The following is a 24,037-nucleotide window of genomic DNA, read 5'->3' as shown; positions in this document are numbered from 1 at the left end:
ATATGTTAATGTGCTCGACACCTGAAAACCAGTGGAACTTGAACATCTTTCCAAAACTAAATCCCAAAGCAGCTTACAACTGTAAAGAAAGGTTTTAATGTTCAGGACATGTCTTGGTTTTTAATATTTCTTAAATAAAAATCTGTATTTATTGGACTCATAAAGAAACCATGTTCTAGAGTGTTCAGAGAATTATTTTATTTAGTCAGCACTTCTGTTTCCTCATGTGGAGGCAGTAGTGGACCATATTTTGCAACATTTGTGGCTCTTAATTTGAAGCATTGATGCATGACCATCTGCCTAATTGTCTTTAATTATTTATACAACACTGTCATTAGAAATCCTTTAAGCAAGCCTTTGTCATGCTGAAATCCTTTTTTAATTTTTTTTGCATATTGTGCCCTAACATTGAGGATCTTAGTTTTTTACATTTTACCTCTTACAAAATTATTGTAGATTTTCCTCCAATCAGTATTTGCCATCCCATAAAATCGTTATAGGTGTATGATATGACAAAAAGCTAGTTTCAAAGCTGAACCTATGAGGAAGGTACATTTCATTTCTACAAACATCTCCGCCACAAAAAAAGCAACAGGATGATTAGAGCTCATGACCAAACTGGGTGAGTGGCATCTGCTGACCAGGCACTCCCACCCTCTATAAATGAGGCAACTCCACACTTCTGCTTGAACTGATAGGCTGCTGTCACAGGTGAGTGTATTCACTATGATATTACTTTATGCTCTTGTTTATGAAGTAGATTGTTGTGTTGCATTTTGCCCGTAGTTTTAAAGTAGAGCTACCTTTACATATCCATCAACTTGATCACATTCCATTAGAGTTCTAGTCTCATGTAGTCATGAAAACCGCTATTAGGGTCTTGTTATTTCACTAATTGTAGAGAACCCAAAAATAAGAGTGCCCAGAATTTCACCAATTAAATGAAAAAAAATTTGGCTCCATCTGGTGTTTGCTTTTTCATTATTTGTATCTCTAAACTTGACAAAAATCTCAGATAGAAATGTTAATGCTTGGGTATTTTCTTTCCCAGCATCTTTACAGGTCAGCCAATAACACATTATTTTATTTAATCGAGGAATGAATAATAAGCAGGACACTGAAGAACAAACAAATAATGCTAATTTAAATGTGAAATAGATATTACAATTGAGAAATAATTAATAATAACCAAAGCATGTGAATATGCTAACACTATTATGGACTCATTTGGACTGTCAATTTCAGCATCGACTAAATTGCCACCATGAGTACAGACGCAGAGATGGAGGCTTATGGCCCTGCAGCCATTTACCTCCGGAAGACAGAAAAGGAGAGGATTGAGGCTCAGACTGCTCCATTTGATGCCAAAACAGCTTACTTTGTGGTGGATGCTGATGAGATGTATCTCAAGTGCAAAGTTGTGAAGAGGGAGGGTGGCAAAGCAACTGTTGAAACAGATGGAGGAAAGGTAAATCTGATTAAATATACATTTACAAACTGCTTCAACCTTGTATTTATATGAGTCTACTATCACTGAGAAAATACATTTTCACTGAATTTAGAAATAAAACCGATTTGTTTATTGAATGAACTTATTTGGAAAAAAAAAATCACTCCTGTTTTTTAATAGAGCGTAACTGTAAAAGAGGATGACATCCACCCCAGGAATCCTCCAAAGTTCGATAAAATTGAGGACATGGCTATGATGACCCACCTTAATGAGCCTTGTGTGTTGTATAACCTCAAAGAGCGTTATGCATCATGGATGATTTACGTGAGTTACATACTTTATGAAAAGGGGTTTAAAAGGAAAAATCATGTCTGTGTATGCATGAAAATGGTTAAACATTGTTTATGTCTTCTACTATAACAGACATACTCCGGGTTGTTCTGTGTGGTCGTGAATCCCTACAAGTGGCTTCCTGTGTATGATGCTGTTGTTGTAGGAGGATACAGAGGCAAGAAGAGGATTGAGGCTCCACCCCACATCTTCTCCATTTCTGACAATGCCTATCAGTTCATGCTCACAGGTAAGATCAAAGCTACAAGTGTTATTCAAAAAATGAAAGTAAAACATGAACCAATGTTGACATGAAATTCAGACAGCTACTAAAGCATTACCGTGTACCTTGCAGATCGTGAGAACCAGTCTATCCTGATTACGTAAGTATTACAATCACTAAATTGGACTTTCATTTATAAACTACACAAAAATGAAGTTGAGAATTGAAAATGTGTCTCTTCTATGACAGCGGAGAATCTGGTGCTGGGAAGACTGTCAACACCAAGCGTGTCATCCAGTACTTTGCAACAATTGCAGCTCTGGGTGGCAAAAAGGAGACACAAGCTGCTGGCAAAATACAGGTGATTATGCGTTTTAAGAAGAACTGCCAACTCAGTACTTTCTTTAAATTTATGAAATATTCATGTAAATAACTGTAAAACTCAGGGCTCCCTTGAAGACCAAATTGTTGCTGCCAACCCTCTGCTAGAAGCTTATGGAAATGCCAAGACAGTGAGGAATGACAACTCTTCCCGTTTTGTAAGTTAAGACAATGTTAAAATTGTGTTTGATATTTAATGGTTGATTTCCTGCACAAAGTAACACATACTTGTATTTCTGCTTAGGGTAAATTCATCAGGATCCACTTTGGTACTAGTGGAAAACTGTCCTCAGCTGATATAGAAACATGTACGTCAAAAATGAAGTGTTTTCAGCACTTGAAGTATTTTTTTTCTATTTTATAGTTTAAAACTTAATATGGTTATCAAAGTTTTTGCTTGTATTCATGTAATTCTTAGATCTGCTTGAGAAGTCCCGTGTTACCTTCCAGCTGTCTGCTGAGAGGAGCTACCATATCTTCTATCAGCTTATGACAGGCCACAAGCCTGAGCTCATTGGTAAATGACCAAATACTTCAAATCTGAAGTTTAACAAAACTTAACCTTATAAAATAAAAAACCTATAGTGTTTTGTTTCCATTGTTTCAGATGCTCTGCTGATTACCACCAACCCCTATGACTACCCAATGGTCAGCCAGGGTGAAATCACTGTCAAGAGTATCGATGATGTGGAAGAGTTCATCGCTACAGATGTAAATTAATACTTTGGTGTCTTAAAAATGATTTACTTAAAACACATGTGTAGTGTACTTATACCTTTCTTTTCTACACAGACTGCTATTGATATCTTGGGCTTCACTGCTGATGAAAAGTTTAACATCTACAAGCTCACTGGTGCTGTAATCCATCATGGCAACATGAAGTTCAAGCAGAAGCAGCGTGAGGAGCAGGCTGAACCTGACGGTACTGAGGGTAAGTTTTAAGATATCACCAATATCTTTAGATACATTGAACAATCAGTTTAACATTGATTCATTTTTACCATGTGTTATGTTTCTTTCCAAAAGTGGCTGATAAAATCGCCTACCTCCTGGGTCTGAACTCAGCTGATATGCTGAAGGCTCTGTGCTACCCAAGAGTCAAAGTCGGAAATGAGATGGTCACCAAAGGTCAAACTGTCCCACAGGTAAATTAAACCCATCTGTGATGCTATGGTTTATTTTTATCCAAGCATAACTACATTTATCCTAACTGTTGTTATATGGTAGTTTATTACATAAAACAGACAATTTCTTCTTATAGGTCAACAATTCAGTCAGCGCTCTGTGCAAATCTATCTATGAGAAAATGTTCTTGTGGATGGTCATCCGTATCAATGAGATGCTGGACACAAAGCAGTCAAGAGCCTTCTTCATTGGAGTCCTGGACATTGCTGGATTCGAGATCTTTGATGTGAGTAAAGAAAATCTATGAATTATTTTTTTTCAAGTTAGTCCTATTTTGCTATGAAATCAATAAAATTCTATTAATACAGTACAACAGCTTGGAACAGCTCTGCATCAACTTCACGAATGAGAAACTGCAACAGTTCTTCAACCACCACATGTTTGTCCTGGAGCAAGAGGAATACAAGAAAGAAGGCATTGAGTGGGAATTCATTGACTTTGGTATGGACTTGGCAGCCTGCATTGAGCTCATTGAGAAGGTGAGTAGCTGTTTAAATGTATTTATATTCAACTGCTTACATGAGTTTTCATACAATTTGCATTAATTTATTATGGAAATTTACATTTTAATTTTAACTGCCATTTCTTCACAGCCATTAGGCATCTTCTCCATCCTTGAAGAGGAATGCATGTTCCCCAAAGCCTCCGATACAACTTTCAAGAACAAGCTGGTTGATCAGCATCTTGGCAAGAACAGGGCCTTTGAGAAGCCAAAGCCTGGAAAGGGTAAAGCTGAGGCTCACTTCTCCCTGGCTCACTATGCTGGTACAGTGGACTACAACATCACTGGCTGGCTGGACAAGAACAAGGACCCACTGAACGATTCAGTGGTTCAGCTCTACCAGAAGTCTGCAAACAAACTGCTCTGCTTCCTGTATGCAGCTCATGCAGGAGCTGAGGGTAAGAACCAGTAGAATAAACAGATAACCCCAAATTGAATAGATCAATCAATCAACTGATAAACACTCAGCCACACAGAATGATAGCCTATGATGTCCTATAAAAGGAAAACAAGAAACATCTTTCACTGCTCCTTTTATTTGTGTTTTAAATTTAATGTCACCTCTCTGCCTCTTAAAATGATATATGATGTGTTACTACTTTATTACAACTTCTATTTGTGTCTTAGCTTATCTAGTCTGATGAAATTGTACTGCTTCACTAAAGCGAGCGCGGCACAAGTGATGATTTAATAGCATTGTTATCATGTCATAATTTTAGCTGAGGCTGCTGGTGGAAAGAAGGGTGGGAAGAAGAAGGGTGGTTCCTTCCAGACTGTGTCTGCTCTGTTCAGGGTATGTAAACGTTCATTGAGAACTATGAGAACCTCCTGTTACAATTCAACTGAAGGTTGATTTTATGATGCTGATCTACAGGAGAACTTGGGCAAGCTGATGACCAACTTGAGGAGCACTCATCCTCACTTTGTGCGTTGTCTGATTCCCAATGAATCAAAGACCCCAGGTAAGATGCCCATTTTTACTGATTTTAATGATCCAAAGTTTAGGGACACTGAGGAATTATTTTTGACTAAATATATTTCCAACAACCAGGTCTTATGGAGAACTTCTTGGTCATCCACCAGCTGAGGTGTAACGGTGTACTGGAGGGCATCAGAATCTGCAGAAAGGGCTTCCCCAGCAGAATCCTCTATGGTGACTTCAAGCAGAGGTGGCTGCTCTTTCCTTCCTGAATATAAACAAATAATTTCTTATGTCAAGATGGAAAAAACAACTTCCACATTTTCGCTTGTAGATACAAAGTATTGAATGCCAGCGTCATCCCTGAGGGACAGTTTATTGACAACAAGAAGGCTTCAGAGAAACTGCTGGGCTCTATTGATGTGGACCATACTCAGTACAAGTTTGGACACACTAAGGTATGTTTGACCAAGATTATATCGTTGCCATAGCTTGAAACTATCCCTCTGTGCACATATATTTATATTATATTGTAGATATTTTTATACTGTTTAATTTGTATTGTATTGCACCGACTACGCCAAAACAAATTCCTTGTATGTCCAAAAACGTACTTGGCAATAAAGATTTTCTGATTCTGATTCTGATTCTGTATCCATGTGTTCTGACTGGCAATGTTTTTCCAATATCAATATAGGTGTTCTTCAAAGCTGGTCTTCTGGGAACTCTTGAGGAGATGAGAGATGAGAAACTGGCTGAGCTGGTCACCATGACTCAGGCTCTCTGCAGAGGATATGTCATGAGGAAGGAGTTTGTTAAGATGATGGAGAGGAGGTTGGATTGCATTAAAATATTCAAGAGACTAGCATGAAATTCTTATGCTTGGGTGTCTCTGAGGTAATATTAAGGATTTGCTTTGATGATTGGACTTTTTTCTCAGAGAGGCTATCTACACCATCCAATACAACATCCGTTCATTCATGAATGTCAAGAACTGGCCATGGATGACTCTGTACTTCAAGATCAAGCCTCTGCTGAAGAGTGCTGAGACTGAGAAGGAGCTGCAGCAAATGAAGGAGAACTATGACAAGATGAAATCAGACTTGACTACTGCTTTGGCCAAAAAGAAGGAACTGGAGGAGAAAATGGTCTCCTTGCTCCAGGAGAAGAATGACTTACAGCTCCAAGTGGCTGCAGTAAGTAGGCAAATATCTAATCTTTCTAATATATCAGTTTCTTAGCAGAACATTGACCACATATTTTCCAATCACTACAAATCATAGGAAGTTGAGAGCCTTTCAGATGCAGAGGAAAGATGTGAAGGGCTGATTAAGAGCAAGATCCAGCTTGAGGCCAAACTCAAGGAGACAACTGAGAGACTGGAGGATGAAGAGGAAATCAATGCTGAGCTGACTGCAAAGAAGAGGAAGCTGGAGGATGAATGCTCTGAGCTGAAGAAGGACATTGATGACTTAGAGCTCACCTTGGCTAAAGTGGAGAAGGAGAAACATGCCACTGAAAATAAGGTCCTCATCAAGTAGACATGTGCACACATTCAAACACAACCAAAAGTTTGATATGCCCTTTTAGTATGTAATTTAAATGTATAATTGTTTTAAATGTGCATTTCAATAACCTTTAGGTGAAAAACCTGACAGAGGAGATGGCTACTCAGGATGAGGCCATTGCCAAGTTGACCAAGGAGAAGAAAGCCCTCCAAGAGGCCCATCAGCAAACACTGGATGATCTCCAGACAGAGGAAGACAAAGTCAACACTCTGACCAAGGCCAAGACAAAGCTGGAACAGCAAGTGGACGATGTAAGAAAACTGTTTATTTGCCTTTATAGTTTGGCCACAAGTATGACCCATTTTTTTGTTTTGATACATAAAACTGAATCTACCTCTTATGTGATAGCTTGAGGGTTCACTGGAGCAAGAGAAGAAGCTCCGTATGGACCTTGAGAGAGCCAAGAGGAAGCTTGAAGGAGATCTGAAGCTGGCCCAGGAATCCATCATGGATCTGGAGAATGACAAGCAGCAGTCTGATGAGAAAATCAAGAAGTAAATGCAGACTTTCTTTAGTTTTGAACATTCTCAATTAATGTGTACACAAAATTAACCTGCCTTTATTCTTGAATTCCAGGAAGGACTTTGAAATCAGCCAACTTCTCAGCAAGATAGAAGATGAACAGTCGCTTGGTGCTCAGCTTCAGAAAAAGATCAAGGAGCTCCAGGCAAACATAATAAAATTTGTTCCCATTTGGCCTGTTTTGGTTTCACTCTTTACAAAACTTTATTGAAGGATCTTAATATTACTTCCATTTACTTGTATCCTAGGCTCGCATTGAGGAGCTAGAAGAGGAGATTGAGGCTGAGAGAGCTGCTAGGGCTAAAGTAGAGAAGCAGAGAGCTGACCTCTCCAGGGAGCTTGAGGAGATTAGTGAGAGGCTTGAGGAGGCTGGTGGAGCCACAGCTGCTCAGATTGAGATGAACAAGAAGCGTGAGGCTGAGTTCCAGAAGCTGCGCCGTGATCTTGAAGAAGCCACCCTGCAGCATGAATCCACCGCAGCAGCTCTTCGCAAGAAGCAGGCCGACAGCGTTGCTGAGCTGGGAGAACAGATCGACAACCTGCAGCGTGTTAAGCAGAAGCTGGAGAAGGAGAAGAGTGAGTACAAGATGGAGATTGATGACCTGTCCAGCAACATGGAGGCTGTTGCCAAGGCAAAGGTAAGAGACCAAGTTTGCACCTTTAGAAATTATTTTTGTTTTGTCTATTAAATTTGCCAGTATAAAATTAATGTTTTATGGCTTCAGGGCAATCTGGAGAAAATGTGCAGGACTCTTGAAGACCAACTGAGTGAAATCAAAGCTAAAAATGATGAGAATGTTCGCCAACTGTATGACATTAATGCACAGAAAGCAAGACTCCAGACAGAGAATGGTAACTGACCTGACCTTAAACCAATGTTTTACATAGACTGCAAATGTCCCAGAATAATGCATTTGTGACTTTCACAGGTGAATTTGGTCGGCAGCTTGAGGAGAAAGAATCTCTTGTTTCTCAGCTGACAAGAGGCAAGCAGGCTTTCACTCAGCAGATTGAGGAGCTCAGGAGACACATTGAGGAGGAAGTGAAGGTATGAAAGTTTATTGTTTAATTCTCTTGTTTAACAGAAAAAAACGTTTTACACAGCATTGTCTCATGTTGACATCAGTGGGAAATCATTTTACTCTCAACTTTGTGTTTCCCAGGCTAAGAATGCCCTGGCCCATGCTGTTCAGTCGGCCCGCCATGACTGTGATCTGCTCAGAGAGCAGTTTGAGGAGGAGCAGGAGGCCAAGGCTGAGCTGCAGAGAGGCATGTCTAAGGCCAACAGTGAGGTGGCTCAGTGGAGGTCCAAATATGAGACTGATGCCATTCAACGCACTGAGGAGCTGGAGGAGGGCAAGTGAGTTCAAATAACTTTGTCTTCAAGAAAATACATGTAAATTTTTTTGTCTGGTTTTACCAATAAACCTTATTACTTTTTCTACCTGTTCACTACAGGAAAAAGCTTGCCCAGCGCTTGCAGGAGGCTGAGGAGTCCATTGAAGCTGTGAACTCCAAGTGTGCCTCTTTGGAGAAGACCAAGCAGAGGCTCCAGGGTGAGGTGGAGGACCTCATGATTGATGTGGAGAGAGCTAATTCTCTGGCTGCCAACCTTGACAAGAAGCAGAGGAACTTTGACAAGGTATAGTAATTTTACAAGAAAAGCAGATTTATGCAGATAAATGCATATTCTTAATAAATTCTTATTTTTCCAGGTCCTGGCAGAGTGGAAGCAAAAGTATGAGGAGAGCCAGGCTGAGCTGGAAGGAGCCCAAAAGGAGGCTCGTTCTCTGAGCACTGAGCTGTTCAAGATGAAGAACTCCTATGAAGAGGCGCTGGATCAGCTGGAGACCATGAAGAGAGAGAACAAGAACCTGCAGCGTACGTCATTCTTAAATATGCAGAAAAATTTAACAAAATCTAAATCAATCAGATAGAGGCGATGTTTAGCTGCAGTTGTGACATTTCTTATAAGCCTAAAAGAACATCATCCATTTTAAAATCTCAGTCTTTAAAGTCATATTTTCACTTCATTCTTTTTTATTTTTCACTTCAGAGGAGATCTCAGATCTGACTGAACAGATCGGTGAGACTGGAAAGAGTATCCATGAGCTGGAGAAAGCTAAAAAGACAGTGGAGACTGAGAAGTCTGAAATTCAGGCTGCACTGGAAGAAGCAGAGGTAATACATTTCTCACCAGCTAATAAAACATTTAAATGACATAATACATGTATGTATGTTCAGATCACTTTATTGTCACAAGATTTAATCTTTATTGTATTTAAACCTTTTAAGGGCACTCTGGAACATGAAGAGTCTAAGATTCTCCGCATCCAGCTGGAGCTCAACCAGGTCAAGAGTGAGATTGACAGGAAGCTGGCAGAAAAAGATGAAGAAATGGAGCAGATTAAGAGAAACAGCCAAAGGATGACTGACTCCATGCAGAGCACTCTTGATGCCGAGGTCAGGAGCAGGAATGATGCTCTGAGAGTCAAGAAGAAGATGGAGGGAGACCTGAACGAGATGGAGATTCAGCTGAGCCATGCCAACAGGCAGGCTGCTGAGGCCCAGAAACAACTGAGGAACGTCCAAGGACAACTCAAGGTGAGTTTAGTGTTATTGTGCATTTCATTAACCTCAGAAGTCAGAACTGGTAAGTCGGAGTTCATGTCGTCTCCGAAATATAACGTTCAAGTTTCTTGCTTGTTTTTGTTAGTATGGCTGGCAACTGTAACAGCCGACAATAACAATGACAATAAACGCGGTATTAACATGGTATTTCATGTAAACAAACACCATTGAAACATCACGTCCTATAAATACTGAAATGCAGTACGTGTGTGACGGACTACTTTACATAAAAAATACAGAACTGCTGAAAACAGTCACAGTAAGAAAGTTGACACTGTTTATGCAAGTAGTAGCCATCTTGATTGTAGAAGTCGGGTATGGTCCTGTTGTTCTAACTGTCTGACTCGTAATTCCAGTTTAGGGGTGCGTTCCATTTGAAATTCCCACTTCCAAGTACAAATGGAACACACCATTAGAGCCCACTTTAAACAGAAGAATGTATGACAACCAAAATGTCTGACTCAATCATTGTTTTTGTTGTTAGGATGCCCAACTGCACCTTGATGATGCCCTCAGAGGACAAGAGGACATGAAGGAGCAGGTGGCCATGGTGGAGCGCAGGAACGGTCTGATGGTGGCTGAGATTGAGGAGCTTAGAGCCGCTCTGGAGCAGACAGAAAGAGCACGTAAAGTGGCTGAGCAGGAGTTGGTTGATGCCAGTGAGCGTGTCGGACTGCTTCACTCTCAGGTTGGGCTTTAGTCATTAACAAGAAATAAGGGCTTTCATAGCTATGAAACTAACACATCTAAAATGTATCACCCTGATTAATTTACAGAACACCAGCCTTCTGAACACCAAGAAGAAGCTGGAAAGTGATCTGGTACAGGTTCAGGGTGAAGTGGACGATGCTGTTCAGGAAGCAAGAAACGCTGAGGATAAGGCCAAAAAGGCTATTACTGATGTCAGTTCACTGTCTAGTTGAACCACTATCTTACCAAACATAAGTTTAATTTTGCAAGAACTCAAAAGTTGCAATTTAAAAAATACCCATCATTTCAGGCTGCCATGATGGCTGAGGAGCTGAAGAAGGAGCAGGACACCAGTGCTCACCTGGAGAGGATGAAGAAGAACCTGGAGGTCACAGTCAAAGACCTGCAGCATCGCCTGGATGAGGCTGAGAACCTCGCCATGAAGGGTGGCAAGAAGCAGCTCCAGAAACTGGAGCAGAGGGTATGAATATTTTGTGCTGTGAATGCACATTGTGGTTTTCATATATAACTTGTATTAATATTAAATTATTTACTTATTAAACACCTTTAAACAGGTTCGTGAACTGGAGTCTGAAGTTGAAGGTGAGCAGAGACGTGGAGCTGATGCTGTTAAAGGAGTCCGCAAATATGAGAGGAGAGTTAAGGAGCTGACCTACCAGGTGACTAGTCTTTTTCTAAAAACATTTGAAATACCACCAATACAAAAGAATATTCATCTTGTCTATTTATTTCTCTTCACAAATATTTTCTTGATCTCTGTAGACTGAGGAGGACAAGAAGAATTTGGCAAGACTTCAGGACCTTGTGGACAAGCTGCAGCTTAAAGTTAAGGCCTACAAGAGACAGGCTGAGGAGGCGGTAAGTGAAATAGTTGATTGTCCTTCACCAAACACTGCCCCATTTAAGTAAGGACAGTATAAAGCCTTCAGTTTACTTTGAATGTAAACTAAACCAATTGTTTTCTCAAAACTCTCAGGAGGAGCAGGCCAACACCCACATGTCCAGGCTCAGGAAGGTCCAGCATGAGATGGAGGAAGCTCAGGAGCGTGCTGACATCGCTGAGTCTCAGGTCAACAAGCTCAGAGCCAAGAGCCGTGATGCTGGAAAGGTGAGATGTCAAAATCAGTTTGGATTTTTGAGTTAAATTCTTTCTACAGGTCCTTCTCAAAATATTAGCATATTGTGATAAAGTTCATTATTTTCTATAATGTAATGATGAAAATTTAACATTCATATATTTTAGATTCATTGCACACTAACTGAAATATTTCAGGTCTTTCATTGTCTTAATACGGATGATTTTGGCATACAGCTCATGAAAACCCAAAATTCCTATCTCACAAAATTAGCATATTTCATCTGACCAATAAAAGAAAAGTGTTTTTAATACAAAAAACGTCAACCTTCAAATAATCATGTACAGTTATGCACTCAATACTTGGTCGGGAATCCTTTTGCAGAAATGACTGCTTCAATGCGGCGTGGCATGGAGGCAATCAGCCTGTGGCACTGCCGAGGTCTTATGGAGGCCCAGGATGCTTCAATAGCGGCCTTTAGCTCATCCAGAGTGTTGGGTCTTGAGTCTCTCAACGTTCTCTTCACAATATCCCACAGATTCTCTATGGGGTTCAGGTCAGGAGAGTTGGCAGGCCAATTGAGCACAGTTATACCATGGTCAGTAAACCATTTACCAGTGGTTTTGGCACTGTGAGCAGGTGCCAGGTCGTGCTGAAAAATGAAATCTTCATGTCCATAAAGCTTTTCAGCAGATGGAAGCATGAAGTGCTCCAAAATCTCCTGATAGCTAGCTGCATTGACCCTGCCCTTGATAAAACACAGTGGACCAACACCAGCAGCTGACACGGCACCCCAGACCATCACTGACTGTGGGTACTTGACACTGGACTTCTGGCATTTTGGCATTTCCTTCTCCCCAGTCTTCCTCCAGACTCTGGCACCTTGATTTCCGAATGACATGCAGAATTTGCTTTCATCCGAAAAAAGTACTTTGGACCACTGAGCAACAGTCCAGTGCTGCTTCTCTGTAGCCCAGGTCTGGGGAATGCGGCACCTGTAGCCCATTTCCTGCACACGCCTGTGCACGGTGGCTCTGGATGTTTCTACTCCAGACTCAGTCCACTGCTTCCGCAGGTCCCCCAAAGTCTGGAATCGGCCCTTCTCCACAATCTTCCTCAGGGTCCGGTCACCTCTTCTCGTTGTGCAGCGTTTTCTGCCACACTTTTTCCTTCCCACAGACTTCCCACTGAGGTGCCTTGATACAGCACTCTGGGAACAGCCTATTTGTTCAGAAATTTCTTTCTGTGTCTTACCCTCTTGCTTGAGGGTGTCAATAGTGGCCTTCTGGACAGCAGTCAGGTTGGCAGTCTTACCCATGATTGGGGTTTTGAGTGATGAACCAGGCTGGGAGTTTTAAAGGCCTCAGGAATCTTTTGCAGGTGTTTAGAGTTAACCCGTTGATTCAGATGATTAGGTTCATAGCTCGTTTAGAGACCCTTTTAATGATATGCTAATTTTGTGAGATAGGAATTTTGGGTTTTCACGAGCTGTATGCCAAAATCATCCGTATTAAGACAATAAAAGACCTGAAATATTTCAGTTAGTGTGCAATGAATCTAAAATATATGAATGTTAAATTTTCATCATGACATTATGGAAAATAATGAACTTTATCACAATATGCTAATTTTTTGAGAAGGACCTGTATCTTTTTATCTCACAATATCAGATGTACTTGTCACCCTACATGTGTGCATCAGGTACTGATTCATTATTTTTTTTCCTCTTGTCTTCCAGTCTGAAAGTGAATAAGCGACAGCCTCCATTTTGGGACATTCAATGCAGTTCATATAATATGAACAAGCTGTTAAATGGGTATAATATAATGTACCATTTCAATAAATAATTTCTGTAAAATGTAATGCCACTCACTTTGTTTTGTTTACTATCTTGAACGATAACTTTAGAACTATCTGCTTGTGTTTTTGTAATATTACCTGGTCTGGTCCTTTGTTTTCTGCACCCCAAGCCTACACCTGGGCTTGGGGTGCAGGTTTGGGCTTATCTGGCCGAATCTATTAGTTCTTCAAATCTCTAACAACCCAGGGTTAAGACCAGGAAGCAGGGTCGTAGTTTAACACTCCTCTCTGCAGCTTCTGTACTGCTACCCAGCCATTACCCTATTAAGACAGTGTCTCGCCTACGGCCAAAATTTAATAGATTGAAAAATAATCTAAAAGGAGGAAATCTCATAAAAATAAACACAACTCTGACTAAAAAGAAAACTAGAACAATTAAATGTGGCCTACTGAACATAAGATATCTCCCTTCAAAGACTTTGCTAGTTAGTGACCTGATTTGTGACAATCAGTGATTTATTTTCCCTCACAGAAACCTGGCTGCAGCAAGAGGATTATGTTACTATAAATGAGTCAACTCCTACTAATTATTTAAATTTACACATTCCTCAAAATACTGGGCGAGGAGGAGGAGTAGCAACCATCTTTCAGTCCGATTTATTGATTAGTTCCAGACCAATCAATAGCTACAACTCTTTTGAATATTGAATCCTTAGTTTTCCTCATCCAAATTGCAAAGCACTAAAACCACTTCTGTTTGTTGTTATGTACCGTCCACCAGGCCCTTACTCTCAATTTTTAGATCAGTTTTCAGACCTTTTATCTGATTTAGTGTTAAATACAGATAAGTTTATTGTAGTGGAGGATTTTATCATTCATGTTGAAACAAACCTAAATATAGCCTTTAATGCTATCTTAGACTCAATTGGCTTTGCTCAAAACATTAACAAACCTACCCACCTTTGTCTTCATTCTCTGGACCTTGTGCTGACATGTGGCATTGAGTGTAAAGACATAACAATATTTTCTCTTAACCCTGTCCTGTCTGACCATTTTTTAATAAACTTTGAGTTTAATTTAACCGGGTACACCACACCTTAAAGAAAATTTCATTATAGTAGATCATTATCAGACAATGCTGTAACAACCTTTAAAGAATCTGTTCCACTTTTAATTTCCTCATTATTACTGAAAAGCACAATGGAGGGCAATAATTCTGTTTCGGCCCGTTCACAAATTGATTCTCTTGTTCATAGTGTTTCTTCATCATTGCGTGATGCATTAGACAATGCAGCCCCCTTGAAAAAGAAGGTAATTATTCATGGGAGGCTGGCTTCCTCGTTTAATTCAGAGCTGCATACTTTAAAGCACAATGTTAGAAAATTGGAGAGAAAATGGCGCCCTACACCCCGTGAGGATTCCTACTTAATCTGGAAAAATAGCCTACTGTTGTATAAAAAGACACTTCGCCAAGCCAGAACAGCTTATTTCTCATCATTAATAGAAGAGAACAAGAATAATCCTAGGTTTCTCTTTAGTACAGTTGCTAAACTTACACAGTCATAGCTCTGTTGAGCCATCCATTCCCTTAGCTCTTAGCAGTCATTACTTTATAGGATTCTTCTTAAATAAAATTGATTCTATTAAAAAGAAAATCTTTGACATACTCCTGAGAGTTCATTTATAACCATTTTTCTTCCTAAAGTAAAAATTACTTTATCCCTAAAGTCAGATGACAGTCAGGCCTTGATCGAACGTCTGCCACCTATGATATTTTTTAAAGAATAAATAGCAGGAAAAATTACAGACCTATATCCAATCTTCTGTTCTTATCTAAAATTCTTGAGAAAATAGTTGCTAATCAAATGTGTGAGCATTTACACAGCAATGACCTGTTTGAAGAGTTTCCGTCAGGCTTCAGAGCTCATCATAGCACTGAAACAGCTCTGCTGAAAGTCACTAATGATATTCTTATGGCCTCAGATAATGGACTTGTGTCTGTACTTGTCCTGTTAGACCTCAGTGATGCATTTGATACAGTCGATCACAATATTCTCTTAGAAAGGCTGGAATATGCTGTAGGGATCAGGGGAACAGCGCTAGGCCAACGAGTTAGATAGACTACAAGCATGTCTTGAAGACATAAAAACTTGGATGACTTCAGACGATTCAGACAAGACAGAAGTTGTCGTCTTTGGACCGGATTCTTTAAAAAAGAAACTGCTTAGTCAATCACTTAACCTGGATGGCATTAAATTGACCTCCGGTAATAAAGTAAAAAACCTTGGTGTTACTTTTGACCAGGACATGTCATTTAAATCCCATATTAAACACGTTTCTAGGATTTCCTTCTTTCACCTCTGGAACATTGCCAAAATTAGCAATACCTTGTCCAGGAGTGACGCTGAAAAACTAGTCCATGCATTTGTTACTTCAAGGCTGGACTATATTGTAATTCTTTACTATCAGAATGTCCACAAAATACAGTTAAAAGCCTTCAGCTGATTCAGAATGCTGCAGCAAGAGTTCTGATGAAAATTAAAAAGAGAGATCATATTTCACCTATTTTAGCTTCCCTTCATTGGCTCCCTGTTAAATCCAGAATAGAATTTAAAATTCTCCTTCTCACATATAAAGCCTTTAATGATCTAGCTCCATCATACATCAGAGATCTGATTGTTCCATATGTTCCAAACAGAGCACTTTGTTCTTAGACTGCAGGTTTACTGGTGGTCCCAAGAGTCTCTAGAAGTAGAATGGGAGGCAGATCCTTTAGTTATTAGGCGCGTCCCCTGTGGAACCAGCTCCCGGTTTTGGTCCGTCAGGAAGACACCCCGTCTACGTTTAAGGCTATATATGCTCTCTTTCAGACTCTAACCTTGAAAACTGGCTCAGAGTTTATCTGTTCTTTCTTTCTAGGTGAAACGACTAAAGGAGCTACATCCATTAACATTCACTTTTCCTTCCCATAGAAAGGACTCCTGGATCAGTGCTTCTGTGTTATTTTTGTGTCTCTGCTCTGTTCTCTCAAACCCCCAGTCGGTCGTGGAAGATGGCCGCTCACACTGAGCCTGGTTCTGCTGGAGGTTTCTTCCTGTTAAAAGGGAGTTTTTCCTCTCCACTGTCGCTACATGCATGCTCAGTATCAGGGATTGCTTCAAAGTCGACGCCAGTGACTGTCCACTGTCGCTACTTGCTCATCCAGGAGGAGGGAATGCTACAAGTCTCTGACTCGATGCAATCTGCTGGGTTTCCTTTGATAGAAAAACTTTTTATCCAATTTGAATAAATAACTGAATCTGACTGCACTGTTCAATGGTTAGGATTAATTGGAATGTATGTACCTGACTTTTGTGAAGTGCCTTGAGATGACTGTTGTGAATTGGCGCTATATAAATAAACTGAATTGAATTGAACCTGTTCTATGTTTTCCCCTGATTGTCTTGTCATGTTTGTCATTGGTTCCCCCTACTGTTCAGTTTTCTATTTAAGCCTGTTTGTTTCCGTTGTTCCCCGCTGGTTTCTTATGTTATGTGTATGTGCGATCTCGTTGTTGGCTACCCTGTCTGTGTCCTGCCACGGATAATGAGACAATTCATTTATAACCATTTTTCTTCCTAAAGTAAAAATTACTTTATCCCTAAAGTCAGATGACAGTCAGGTCTTGATCGAACGTCTGCCACCTATGATATTTTTTAAAGAATAAATAGCATTAATATTTTGGAGTTTAAATATTAATCTACCCACAAATGTAACCAAAAGATATATTTTATGTGATACAAAGCTGGTAGAGAAATAGAAAATGCCAACACCTTTTACTTAATCATTTGTAAAATGATGTCAGTTACTTCATATCAAAAATACTTATTCAAACAAATAGAAATAACATTGTACATATTAGACAAAAATAATTTTACTTTAAACTAAGTTGGAGAGGTGTTGGTTTACCCACTAACTGCAAAAACAATTATTACTGACAATGACAGGGGTCATTTTCAAAATAAGTGCTCAAATACCTTAAAAACCAACCAATTACATATATGTAAACCTCTGACTATTGGTGCAAAACCAGAAACCAAAAGACTTTACAGAAAAACGTATTATAATATACTCCACACCACATAGTAAACTATGTATTTACATAGTATAATACATAGTAAACTATGTATTTAGTTATAAAACATCCTAAAATAATACAAGCAAAGCAACATGTTTTTCTTTTTTTTAAAAAGGGCAAGGGAAACATTTTCTTTCACAATATTTTTATATTTACATTCAAAAACCAAGTTCCATTAGAATTTTTAAGTATTTTTCTAACTCATGCTTTGAAATCAACATTACCTTTCTGAACTGGCAAGCAATCAAATCATCACTGCAACAGACTAAACAACCTGATGAAGAAATAAACTGAATTGCTTGGAAGCTGCAGTGCACAAGATAAAACTGTAACTAGAACATCTTTAGAGACACAATTTGGAGGTTAAAACGCAAAGACGTTTTCCAAAATGTTTGGAATGTAACAAATATTAAATTAGGTTTTTAGGTAACAATTTATTTAATGCCTTTAATGTAAAATGGATCATGCTCCACTATTTTTAAAATATAAAAAGCTTAATTATTTTCGATTATATATACTTTAGCACCAAACACACTCTTACATAAAATTAATCATGCCATTTTACATCTACTGTAAAGCAATGCTCTTTCAGGAAAAAGGGACATAAAATAAAAGCCAAACCAACAAAAAAATGCAAAGACTTTTCAAACACTTACTGTATCAGCAAGATATTTTATATTCACTGGCTACACTACCAACTGGTAAAACTGAACATGTAGCTGTAGTTAAAACAGGAGACACAAATGAGTCATTAAAGGGGTCAATGTCCACATGGTCCACCTTATAAGTACTGAAAATTCCTCTGTCATCTGTTTTGCACCCTGACACACGAGGCCACATTGGCAGATGTCGTCCTATTTTGGATCATGCTGCTCTAGCTTGTTCCCTGTTTGAAAATGTGAGCAGTCATGAAATAAATTGGCCAGGCGACCAATAAAACTTGATATCTCCCCCACAGCAGTTTCCATGCTAGGAAGAGATTTAGGGATGGATGTGTTTCTATTTTTGTAAAAAGCCAACCACAAACTGATTAACCTTGTTAAGATCTGCAATATAATGTTGCTAATGTTAATGACAGTAAGGCAACCTTAGATGTAACAAATATGTGCAACTATGTGAGATTTTGATTTTTACTAAAAGATTTAACGATTCCTTAAATGACTCAAATTTCGGAATGTCCTGAACTCTCTTTGTAGGGCAAGGAGCTTGTGTTTTACAACCACAAAAAGTAGAGTAAAAAAACTTGTGGACACTAAAAATCTTATAAAGGAAATAAATGTTTGACGCGCAAAAGGATGTGGTTGGTGATATCTTAACTCTGTGTGCCTTTGACATGTAAATGATCATTAGTTCTAAAATTGCAAAACATATTTAAATGTTTGAAATTACAAGACTGAAATCAGTTATTAATTAAAAAAGCAATTCTTGAGAGATGGTAACTTTTTGGGAGCTGGCAAAGCGCCAGATAATATAGTGGCATACCAAAACATTAATTCAAAGGGTTTTATGACTCTAACTCTATAATTTCTCAAAATGCTTCTCGCACCTGTTTGTCACAAATCAATCCACACATACTTAAAAATGCAGCTGAAGCTAAATGAAGGGAAAATTCATGTTGACCGGAGACTGGTGCATATTGTGTTCCCTTTAATGAAATACAGTATGGTCCCTGCTATATCTACACTCAAAGAGGTACATAAGCCAATGACCATCCCTGCACTCTTTTATGTGCACCATTAAGGAAGCTCTTGGGTTTGACTGAGCAACTCTAAACATGTTCACAAACTGCTTTTGACTTGGATTGCACATTTAATGATAGGATTCAACAACTGGAGAATATCGTTTCGGGCATTTATTTCTTTGTAAAGAAAAATTTAACGCCCTTGTTTTCTTAAACAAAGTTCTAAATTCTAAACATGATCAAAGGTTTTCTGTGTGCCTTTTGATCACTATATACTGCAGGAATTTCAGTTTTCATTTATTGACTTTACAAAGCTTTATGGTTCCATTGTGATCTGGAATGGCCTCAACCAGCACATTTAGTGTGCCCATCTGTAAAAAAGTGAAAGCAAATGGAGCCCATTAACCCTTGACCAGGCAGCCCCTGCACATGGATCAGTCATTAAAACAGAAACCAATGCCATTTTTAGAAAGATGCTGAGAGGGGCACATTCAGGACCACCTGCACTTCTGTGACTAAAAAGAGTTTAACACTGCGTCATATCATTTGCATCACATTACAGAGTTGAACTTTAAGGTCACACTAAAAACACCAGTACCATTTAGCTGCAGTGTTCTAATAACCAATTATCATTTCAGTTAACTAAAACAAGGAATGTAAAGTAAGTCTGCTCATGTAGTCTAACAAATTCTGGCAACTACAGGTGTACTTGTAAAACAAGTGAAAAGGTGTTGTAATATTGTGTTAAGAAAAAAAGTTAAATTATATTGTATTGTATTGTAGTGGTTTATTTGTCATTTGCAGGTTAACACACAGTCAACAATGCAATGAAATGGCTGGGATAAGACGAACCATTTAACTCACTATAAAAACAAAAGTAATAATGGTGTTCAATTAAAAAGTACACATCGTGCAGCAACAATAAGCTAATAAAGTGTCACAAATGTGGTTTGGTGCAGTATTATTGTCCAGAGTTCAGTAGTCTGACAGCTTGTGGACAATAACTGTCTTTCTTTTTGTAAGTGCTGGTAGGCACCTGTAACACCTGCCGGAAAAGTCCTTCAGCTAGGTGAGTGTGGTCCTTGATGATGCTGCGTGTTTTACGCAGACACCGGCTGTGGTACACTGAAAAAAATAATGCATTGGATTTACTCAATTCAATAGTGGACATTGGTTGCACACAAAGTTTTTACTTTGGCAGCAATCTACACTGTTGTGTTCATTTAACACAAAGTTGTTATATTCAGTAAACACAAGTATTTTATGTTACTACAAAATGATTAAAATATGTTTGAATAAATTAAGTTCTTCTATCATTTCACTTTTGTCATTTGACTTCAGCACAACTCAGTCATGACACCTTGATAATGTTAATACTTTAATATCATTAAAAATTTCAAAAATAAATGTTACTCAAAAAATAAACCTTATTCTAAATTAAAACCAAATTTTAAATGCAAATTAAGTTGTATTCTACAATCTATTTTCAACATCTTGTTACCCACTTTCCCCCCACCAAATAAGTTAACATTTAGAAAACATTTTGACACAATAAAAGCTTTTATTCAATGACTTGCAAAAAGTTAAAATGGCACATTTTACAGCCATTATAAATGGTGTATTGATTAAAAAGAATTTGCACCAAAACGTTCAACAAAACTGGTATCTGGACCCCCACACACATGAAATGTCAGTTTGTTTTTAAATGGAAACGCTCATTAACAATTATTGCATTGGCTCATTGGTGCGGTCATTTTATTTTATAACCTGGAAGAACAGTCAAACTGGCACAGCATTACATTATAAATGGTGTATTGATGCACACATTGCTCCAATACGTACAACAAAACTGGTATCAGATCCCACCACCCCTCCCTACCCACACATTATATTCTATAACCTGGACGAACTGTCAAAATGGCACATTTTACATCCGTTGTAGAACAGCATTATATTATAAATGGAGTTTGATGCACACATTGCACTTATTGTCACTGTTGGGAGTTCCTCTAGATATGTAGATTCCAACAGTTGTTGCTTCTATGGCACTGCGGTGTAGTAGAATTAGTCATGTCCTGGTGATAAAACAAGAATTTCTTTTTAGATTTTTTTTAAAACACATTTAGATCTTTTATCCTTTACAGTAGGGTTGAAACAATTGGGTTAATTCCATTTAATCGATTAAATAATCAACTAATTTAATAATCAAATAAAACATGCCATTTCCTAAAAGATGAACACACCCAGAGCAGTAATTGAGGCAAAACTGTATAAAATATGAAAAAAATATAAAAGCACACAGTGGCACACTAAGCAACTATGAAATAATTGCATGAATGCCTCAAAGTAAAATTTTATACAGATACCCACCCACACCATACATATATATATATATGTATATAGATATATATAGATATATATATATATCTAGAGATAGAGAGATAGATAGATAAATCACAAAAACCTATTCAGTTTATTCTTAAGTAACTGGAAAATACTGCTTTACACCCCAGTGATATTGAACCTTTAAAATGGTAAATAACTTAAACTTGAATCCAAGTAACATTATTAAAATATTGTGCTTAGCATATTGCCTATGTTTACACAAACTTACCATGTACTCCTGCATAAGGTCATCAGGGTCCTCGATGAGGAAAATGCAGAGTCCTCTTATGAGACTCTCCGTGGTAGTATCAATGTCATCCTGAAAGGTTATTACAACACATAACATTTTAACAAGTTGTCAAAAGAAAGACAGAAATTGGAAAAAAATAAATTAAAAACACTGTCATCAACAGGGGTTTCCACAGATTCCAGTGGAACAGCATTAGCTATTGTTATGATTTCAGGTTTAAAATTTGTTATTGAATATGAATTATGTGTTCCGCTCTTATGGAATTCAAGTGTTTCAAAGATTTTCATTTGAAAGTTGCAATCAAAAAATGGGCAAGTTACCACCTAATTTTTCTTCAAGTGTGTATAAATATGAGCCCAATAATTCCTTTCAAAGACAAGATCTTTGCAAGGACATAAATGGCAACTAAATATACGGCTCTCTTATTGACGACGGCTTTCAGACACATGAACTCTATTCAAATGAATCAAAAGTGCATTCCATGTCCTAAAATTGCAGCTTAAATGAGGACATGGAAAACGATTATTCCCATGATATCTATGTTTTTACTCTATAATGACTTAATACTTTAGACCTACTTGGTAGAACTGAGGGGCATGCTTTACAGGGCCACATTCACAGCATCATTCACTGAAAAGAAGAAAAAGGAAAATAATGGATTAGTATCTGATAAGAAATCGACCAAATGTTTTTGATTTAATAATGCATGACAAGCTGCTAAAAAGTCTATATATCAGTTAATGAAAAAAATAATTAACTGAAAAGTTAATGATTTTTTTATACGTTCTGTATATTTATACTTGTATTTACGTTCTTGTGACATTTCTTGAAAAGTTACTTCATTTATTAACATACCTGAGGGTGTAGACAATATTAAGAACACTTTTCAATATAAAGCACATATGCAGCATCTATTTATCTCCTTAACAATGAAAAAAAAAAACAGTTTCTAAAAGTAGAATTCATACATCTTCTACATTGGATTATATAAAACAAAAACTTATCTCACCACCACAAACACTAGAGTCCACAGCAAAAGACTTGACAACAGGATATCCATAGATGGATTTGGTCTGTCAATCTGCAGCAAAAACAGCAACAAAAAACAATGCAGTGAACGGAACTTTTACCTTTGCCTCAAATCCACAATCCACCAACTCAAAAACGCTCTCGTGGAACAGTTGTGAACTACATAATTACCACGCTATAAAATAATAACGTAACATCACGAGACGTAGTTGTTTTCTAGCCAAAACCTAAAGAAGTTCGGGAAACAGAACTTCGCACAGAACCTGAACTACATTCCAGAGACGGATGCTGTGCGGAGGGATTTCAAAAGCGCGCGTGGTGTACAGCTACACCCGTCCTAGGAATGTAGTTACGAGTATTTGCTTCATGTCTCGTAATATTACATAATTATACGTTATTATTTCATAGCGTGGTGAATGTGCAGGTCACAAAGTGTCCACAACAGCATTTTGAAGTTTTTAGATTGTGTATTTGATTAGGTTTGAGGGAAAAATGAGAATCCCGTATCCCTCCGCTTACAGAGTACCTGCTCTCAAGCCAGAGCCTTTGGTGATGGACAAAGCGTCTTTTTCCCGCCTCTTACTAATATGACTGCAGCCAACATTAAATACATGAGCAAACGAAAATGTACCCATTAATGGCCCCATTAAGTAATCCCTGTACTGTCGGAAAAATGGCCAGAAACACTAGATGTGCTCCTGGTTGTCCAACAACGCTAGTCAACTAAACATCAAATATTTGAGAGCATATGCTAATTTAGCAAACAGCATTAGCATGGTGAAAAACTACAAGGGAGCCACGCCTTAACGTTAATAACTTTACAAACGCCGTCGCAACAGCACGAAATATGGCACAGCTTATTTATACAAAGTCATTCATTCTGCCTCTTTATGTCCTAGTCTGTTAGATTTAACAAGTAAGGAACATTTAGTTAGCAACAAAAAGTTAGCTTGTACAGAAAGTGGCGCATTTACTAATGGCAGCTGAAACTCTGGATAGGCCCATTAAACAGCGCGACAAGAATATATCCCTTAAAAACGGGTCTTTCATGTTGCTATCCAAGAATATATTAAACATCGCTGCTTAGTTAATACTGAAATAGATTCCATACTTACCGAGCTGAGCTGCACCTTGCACTTGCTTAGTTGGGGATGTAAAGGAGTCAGATACCGTTGGGCGGGATTTTCTTTTAAACTTTCTCGTTTTAGGAGAGCAATATCGCGAGAAACCTTGTACTAACATGAGTGATTCACTTTATCCCAAGATGAATTGAACAT

General features: G+C 38.3%; 1 protein-coding gene and 1 long non-coding RNA gene across 2 annotated transcripts in view; one reads left to right on the top strand and one right to left on the bottom strand.

Moving 5' to 3' along the window:
• Positions 1-1,249: 1,249 nt before the first annotated feature.
• The window catches only part of LOC124862871 (myosin heavy chain, fast skeletal muscle-like), a 52,925-nt gene continuing 30,137 nt past the window's right edge, over positions 1,250-24,037 (top strand). The window contains exons 1-38 of the mRNA XM_047357052.1: positions 1,250-1,468; positions 1,631-1,774; positions 1,874-2,030; positions 2,136-2,163; positions 2,253-2,364; positions 2,450-2,542; positions 2,629-2,692; positions 2,803-2,901; positions 2,992-3,095; positions 3,177-3,315; positions 3,411-3,529; positions 3,646-3,795; positions 3,878-4,048; positions 4,163-4,469; positions 4,791-4,864; positions 4,946-5,033; positions 5,123-5,240; positions 5,325-5,448; positions 5,688-5,824; positions 5,931-6,186; positions 6,274-6,516; positions 6,633-6,809; positions 6,907-7,052; positions 7,135-7,225; positions 7,329-7,718; positions 7,806-7,932; positions 8,010-8,128; positions 8,244-8,440; positions 8,539-8,722; positions 8,796-8,961; positions 9,137-9,261; positions 9,376-9,684; positions 10,196-10,399; positions 10,488-10,613; positions 10,712-10,882; positions 10,977-11,081; positions 11,185-11,280; positions 11,399-11,530. Of these exons, the coding sequence (XP_047213008.1) occupies positions 1,265-1,468; positions 1,631-1,774; positions 1,874-2,030; positions 2,136-2,163; positions 2,253-2,364; positions 2,450-2,542; positions 2,629-2,692; positions 2,803-2,901; positions 2,992-3,095; positions 3,177-3,315; positions 3,411-3,529; positions 3,646-3,795; positions 3,878-4,048; positions 4,163-4,469; positions 4,791-4,864; positions 4,946-5,033; positions 5,123-5,240; positions 5,325-5,448; positions 5,688-5,824; positions 5,931-6,186; positions 6,274-6,516; positions 6,633-6,809; positions 6,907-7,052; positions 7,135-7,225; positions 7,329-7,718; positions 7,806-7,932; positions 8,010-8,128; positions 8,244-8,440; positions 8,539-8,722; positions 8,796-8,961; positions 9,137-9,261; positions 9,376-9,684; positions 10,196-10,399; positions 10,488-10,613; positions 10,712-10,882; positions 10,977-11,081; positions 11,185-11,280; positions 11,399-11,530 (5,796 nt within the window). The 5' untranslated portion in view covers positions 1,250-1,264. The remainder of the gene's footprint in view (positions 1,469-1,630; positions 1,775-1,873; positions 2,031-2,135; positions 2,164-2,252; positions 2,365-2,449; positions 2,543-2,628; positions 2,693-2,802; positions 2,902-2,991; positions 3,096-3,176; positions 3,316-3,410; positions 3,530-3,645; positions 3,796-3,877; positions 4,049-4,162; positions 4,470-4,790; positions 4,865-4,945; positions 5,034-5,122; positions 5,241-5,324; positions 5,449-5,687; positions 5,825-5,930; positions 6,187-6,273; positions 6,517-6,632; positions 6,810-6,906; positions 7,053-7,134; positions 7,226-7,328; positions 7,719-7,805; positions 7,933-8,009; positions 8,129-8,243; positions 8,441-8,538; positions 8,723-8,795; positions 8,962-9,136; positions 9,262-9,375; positions 9,685-10,195; positions 10,400-10,487; positions 10,614-10,711; positions 10,883-10,976; positions 11,082-11,184; positions 11,281-11,398; positions 11,531-24,037) is intronic.
• On the bottom strand, positions 19,864-23,951 carry LOC124862918. The gene is made up of 5 exons (XR_007037025.1): positions 23,876-23,951; positions 22,741-22,812; positions 22,310-22,361; positions 21,711-21,800; positions 19,864-21,171 (listed from the first exon to the last, which is right to left on the bottom strand). It is a non-coding gene; the product is annotated as an uncharacterized LOC124862918 (long non-coding RNA).

The sequence above is a fragment of the Girardinichthys multiradiatus genome, chromosome X (genome assembly GCF_021462225.1).
Source record: "Girardinichthys multiradiatus isolate DD_20200921_A chromosome X, DD_fGirMul_XY1, whole genome shotgun sequence".
Lineage (NCBI taxonomy): Eukaryota > Metazoa > Chordata > Actinopteri > Cyprinodontiformes > Goodeidae > Girardinichthys > Girardinichthys multiradiatus.
This window is presented reverse-complemented; position numbering and strand designations above follow the sequence as displayed.